This window comes from Belonocnema kinseyi, chromosome 8 (genome assembly GCF_010883055.1).
Source record: "Belonocnema kinseyi isolate 2016_QV_RU_SX_M_011 chromosome 8, B_treatae_v1, whole genome shotgun sequence".
Classification (NCBI taxonomy): domain Eukaryota; kingdom Metazoa; phylum Arthropoda; class Insecta; order Hymenoptera; family Cynipidae; genus Belonocnema; species Belonocnema kinseyi.
Genome location: NC_046664.1, coordinates 45,901,525 through 45,907,645, shown reverse-complemented (window position 1 = coordinate 45,907,645; position 6,121 = coordinate 45,901,525). Strand labels below are relative to the sequence as shown.

Here is a 6,121-nt window from a genome sequence, read left to right as displayed (position 1 = left end):
ATTTATATGTATATATGTGAAATCTCAAACAAACAGTTGCATCTTCAACTAAAGAAGATCAATTTTCAACTGATTTTTTTTACAAAAAATGGGATAGTTAAATTTTTCGTTGAAAAAAATCATTTTTCACAAAAAAAAAGGATAAATTTTAAACCAAAGTGATGAATTTTGAACTAAAATATTATATATTCAACTATCAACCGAACAAATTAATTTTCAGCTAAAATAATGAATATTTAGTTAGAATACTTACATTTTCAATAAAAAAGATAAATTTTCGAACGCCAAAGAATTATTTTTAAACAAAAAGATTACATTTCTACAAAAAAAAAAAAACGATTTTTGAACAAAATATTTGAATTTCAACTAAAAAGATATTTTTTGAATCAAAATTATGATTTTTAAACAAAGAATATTATTTTCTACTGAAGAAGACGAATTATAAAGTAAAAAAGGTACTTTTTCAATGACAGATTTCAGTTTTAAAATAACGAAATTTACAAAAAAAAATGCTTTTTCAAATAAAGTTATAATATTTCATCTGAAACTAAAAATCTTCAACTGGAATAGCTCAATTTTTTATAAAAAGGATGAAACTACAATTGCAATGATTAATCTTTATCTAGAATTATGGAATTTTAAACCAAAAGAAGAAACTTTCAAACAAGGAGATTAATTTCTATAAAAAAAACGCGCAATTTCAACTAAAATAGATAATTTTGCAACAAAAAATTGAAGAGTACAATTTTTGGTTTAAAAAACTGATATTCAACCGAAAAAGAAAAAAATTAAACAAAATAGTTTTAATAAAAATAGTTCAATTTTCAATAATAAAAACTAATTGTCAGGCAAAGACAAAACGAATTTTAAACAAGAAAGATGAATTTTCAATTCAAATGATGAATCTTTGACCAAAAAATTAATTTTTAATAAAAAAGTTTAACTTTCAAGCAAGTAACCATTTTTTTATTCCAAAAAAAGATGAATTCGCAACAAAATATGTAGTAGTTCATATTACAACCAAAGAATATTTAAATTTTTAATTAAAACAGATAGATTCAATAAAAAAGACGACTTCCCAAAACGAGTTGAAGTTATAATCAGAAAGATTTTTTCGGCTAAGAAACTTGAATTTTTAACTAAAAACGATAAATGTACACACAAAAAAGAAAGAATGAAGTATCATTGTTATTCAAATTAAGATTGCACTTTTTTATATAAGCACGCTTTCAGAAAAAATCCCAGACTTAAAAAAAATCCCAAATATTTCCAGAAATATGAAACTTCCCAGGCAATTTCAGGTTTTCCACGTTTTCCAGGTAGAGTAGACACCCTGCGTTGTTAATCAGCACGCAACTTAAAAATTAGTGTTATTCCTTTCTGCACGATTAGTAAGACAGATTTAGTAAAATATAAAAATTAGGGCACTCTAAATATAATTCGCAATCTACAACTTTAAAATGTTAGTATCAAAAGTTCTTTAGTTTCAGAAAGCTTTAAAAAATCTAGCAAATTTCAGTTGTGAAAAACATTTGTAAAAATGTAGAAATCCTCAATTTAAAAAATGTAGAAAGTATTTTTAAACATTCGCAAGTTTCTGTAATTCCTAAGTCAAATTTAAGCACACAGCCCTAGTTTAGTATTTCACTTAATTTTAGTTTTCAATACTAAATTTCTAACAGTTATACAATTCGAGTTACATCGACGAAAAAGTGATCTATAAATTGATTAGTTTAGTACAAAAAATTGTAGTCTAAAACGTTGGTTAGTTGTACAAAAATCTACTTATTATCACCTTAATGTTATCTTCATAAGTAATTAATTTCCCTTTCCTAGATTTGTTAGTCTTTGAAAGAATTAATATTAGTATTGCATTGCAAGCATTACTAAAGCTTAAGTTGTAAAAGCGAGGTTGCACCGACATTTTCAGACACTGACTTAATTTCTTATAATTTCTTGATAGATGTCGAAGAATATTTTATTCTCACGGACGATAACAGTATCTAGGACAAAACCTGGAACGGTTCAATGCGTTGTAAGATAAATTCACGGAGAAATTAAATCAAACCGAAGATACAAAATTTCTCAAAGAAGAATTTAAAACGGTTCCAGTTTCAGTCACAATTCCTGGTCAGGGTTGCTACATAATTCTGATTTCAAAACTTAGAGAACTTTCAAGTTCATATTATTGAAGTTTCGATTAGGAAATTCAATTTCTTAGTCTTTTGAAAACTTTTAAATTCCAGAAAAGAATTTTGGCAAATATGTTTTGGTCAGAATTAGTAGATTTGCCAGATTTCTACACTCTGTAGCAACCCTTCTGAGCTTCACAATTTGTCATCCTGAAGCCAAAAATTCTAGACCCAATAGCACCGACGAAGCAATCGGTAGATAAGTAAGGAGAGTTATAATCCTACATTCCTACCTTAACAACATCGACAACCATGTGAGAGTTAAAAAAAATGTCAGTTATTTAGTTTGAAAAGAAAATTTTTTATATTTTAAGTAGGGTCAGGTTTTCTTTCATAGTTCTTTATTTTGAAAAATATAATTATTGTTCACCGAAAAAAATTTCAAAGTACATATTTTCAAAAGTTGCCTGTTTTTTATAGCAAAAAATAAAAACCAAATTTAAAAATTAGAGATCAAACTATTTTAGAGAAAAATCGCCTTTTTGGGTTGAATTCAACTCTTCTTTATTCAAATGTTCTCGGTTGCAATTTCTTCTCTTGAGATGAAAATTTTTTTTTTTACTTGAAAAATTACATGCTTTGTTGGAAATCTGTTCTTTTTGGTTCAATTCAGCGGCTTTTAATTAAAAATATTTTTTGGTTGAAATGTCAATTATTACAGTTTACGTTGTTGTTGGAAATTCATTTCTTTGGTTTAAAATAAACTATTTTTATGAAAATCCGTTTTTTTCTTAAAAAAATAATTTACTGAAAATTTAACTTGTCAAATTTCCATTTAGATGATAATTAATATATTTGATCGAAAATCTATCTGCGTTGGCTGAACATTAATTTTGATGCTTAACATTGAATGTTTTTGACAAAAGCATTATTTTTTTATTGTAAATTTAACAAATTTTTCTAAAATTCGTTTTTCTTTTCTCTAAAATTGATCTTTTCAGTTAAAATTCCAACTACATGTTTAAAATTGATATTTTCTTTAGAAAATTCTTTGAAAATGAATGTATTTTATTTAAAAATTAATTTCTTTGGTTAAAAATGCAAATACTTTTAAAAATTTGTATTACTTTGTTATAAATATTTTTTTTCGTTGACAATTATTTTTTCAGTTGAAAATTCGACTTTGTGATACAAAATTCATTTTCTTTTTTGAATATGCATTTTTTGGTTTGAAAAATCATTATTTTTGGTCGAAAATTTAAGTATTTTGTTCCAACCTTCTTTTTTTGGTGCATATTTATTTTTTAACTCAAAATTAAACTATTTCATTTTTGGTTAACATTTTTTTTATATCTGTAAAATTCATTTCTTTCGATAAAAATTCAACTATTTTATTGATGTTTTTTCGATAATTTATTTTTTAAAAAGTATTATATTTAAAACACGTCTTTCTTGTTTAAATTCAAGTATATTTTTTTATTATTAAAATTTTTTACGTAGGAATACCAAACTATTCAGTTTTTTGTTATAAATTCATTTTTTTTATTAAAGTTATACTAAATTGTTGAGAAGTAATTTTTTTTGTTAAAGATTAATTACTTTAGTAGAAAATTCATCTCTATGGCTTAAAATTCAACTATTCTATGGAAAGAACCGTTTTTTGGTTGTTGAAAATTATTTTTTTTTGCAGAAAATTTAACTACTCCATCTTTGGTTGAAAATATTTTTTGGTTTAGTTAAAAACTCCCTTCTTTTGTTTCACATTGAACTATATTGTTAAAAATTCACTTGTTTTTTCTAAAAATTTCTTTATTCCATTTTCTTTTAAATTTTTTTGCTGAAAATTGATCAATTTTGTTGAAAATTCGTTTTTTTTTCGTAGAAAATTTATCTGTTTATTAATTATAACTTTTAATATTTATTGTAAATTTCTGTATTTTGTTAAAAATTTGTTTTTTATTAAAAACTTATTCTTCTTGTTTCAAAACTCATCATTTTGGTTGGAAATGGAACTATTTCATTTTTGTTTGAAAATTTAATTGTTTCATTTTTGGTTAAAAATGTATCTTTATTAGTTAAAAATTCGACTATTTGTGAAAAAAATAAAAAATTTTATCAAAACACGCACTTTCAATTTTTTCAGTAGACAATAATGGCATGTTTGTAAAATTGAGAACTTCGCAAGAAAAAGTAACCAGTTATTAAAATATTAAATTTTTTCTCTTCAAATTGAATTACATAACCTTCTCATTTATTTTACAAATGAATTATAAACTTCAATTAATAATTTGTATAAAAAAAGCTATTTTTCATTTATTACATTTAAATTTTCGCAGAACATCGACCCAAACAGATCGCGCACTCTGGTGATTGGCAAACTTCCCCATTCCAGAACTCAAGTGGTTCGCGCCCGTACTAAGTTTCTAGAACTTTTTCGATAACGCAATCAAATTATACTTTGTAATTATAAAAAACGAATCATTCCAATGAAACATTTTGGGTAAAAATTTCCAAGGCAATATTTATATTTGTCCTTGCATTTTCACCTGCGCCATATCATTTTATGATATCAAGAATATTCTGGAAACTTAGCACGGATACGAACCACTTGAGTTGTGAAATAATCTCGACGTCTATATGGAAGGAATTTAGGAGTTCTCCGAAATTATCTACTAAATTCTAATAACAAAATGTTTTTCTTCCAACATTTCCGAACAATAAAGTTTCTCCAGCATTAATTTAAACAAAATCACCACCACCATTTTTCCTCAAGGTGTCTGACTGTCCTTTTATCTCTCTTCTGTACCTTGATACTGATGAGGAAGGCCGCTTCTCGTCCTCAAACTGTCCCAAAGTGGAGTGGCCAGACCATTTCGCTCTTGGTTATTTTGGCCCAGCCTCGCTTCTTTTTTATCTTTCGATGAGACACCAGAGCTACTCGCCGGTTTGCCAAGATCAGTCGAGTAGGGCAAAGAGATGGATTTAATTCTCTCAAGCTTATACGAAAAGGAACTCGGCTTTTCCTCTGCAAGAGACTTTCTCGTCGACAAAAGAGAGTTGCTCTGGCGCTCACTACTTAATTTCAGTTCCTCGCTACTCGCTCGAAGAGGCTCCTGACTAGATTTCGTTCTCTGTGGCGAGTCTGATGGCGAGTAGCTTAGCGAAGAGTATTTCGATGAAACACCGGACGATTCACGAGGGGCGTCCCCATGCTGTTAGTGAAATATGGAAATATCAGTGCGGCTAATGAGTTAACTTGCTGTTAAATCGTAATCCGCAGTCGCATGTTATGGCATTTTACTAACGCGAAGATCAAATTTGCATTAGGTGCTAGTGCAAAAGCAAAATAGAGCAAAATAGAGCAAAATCTAGATAAATGGTAAGGTTCTTAATTTTTTTTGGAAAACTTGGAAATTTTAATGAGAAATCGCTTTATTTTCTCGTAAAAATCCTCGCGAAAGATGAAGATTTTTAAGATGTTGAATATTCAGATATAAATAAGGTACACAGAAGATATTGTCTAATATTTTATATGGAATTGTTAAAAAAAGAGATTAACTTATGTAAGTTAAACAAAAAGATATTTTATGGCTGCTTTGGCATTACAAAAAATAAAAAAGGATACAGAGGGATACGATTACTATAATCAGAAGAAAAAATATATCGCTCGAACAAAATTTTGAAAAAGGATCCTACTGAAAGTATTTAAAAGTGGATTCGATGTATTTTACTAAAATTAATTAATTTATAGGTTTGTGAAACTAGAAGAAATTTACTAAAAGGACTTGACTTTTAAATTTTTTTCTCAAAATTCTTTCAAATTCAAGCCTGCAAATAGATGAATAATTTTAATTTGAAGGTCTCCAGAATTATATAGTACTTGAAAAAAAATATTTAAAGTTTTACAAAGGGATCGACCATAAACTAAGTTACTATTTATAGCAGGGTGGGCGGTCTCACAAAACCTACGGTTGGTAACGAGTGGGAGG

General features: G+C 27.1%; 1 protein-coding gene across 3 annotated transcripts in view; it reads right to left on the bottom strand.

Annotated features, from left to right (window-relative positions):
* Positions 1-6,121, bottom strand: part of LOC117178254 (protein outspread) — a 368,009-nt gene that overhangs the window by 5,106 nt on the left and 356,782 nt on the right. The window contains exon 15 of one of the 3 annotated variants that reach the window (XM_033369600.1): positions 4,939-5,344. The exons of the other annotated variants lie outside the window; for them this stretch is intronic. Within the exon in view, the coding sequence (XP_033225491.1) occupies positions 4,939-5,344 (406 nt within the window). The remainder of the gene's footprint in view (positions 1-4,938; positions 5,345-6,121) is intronic. 3 annotated transcript variants of the gene reach the window in all.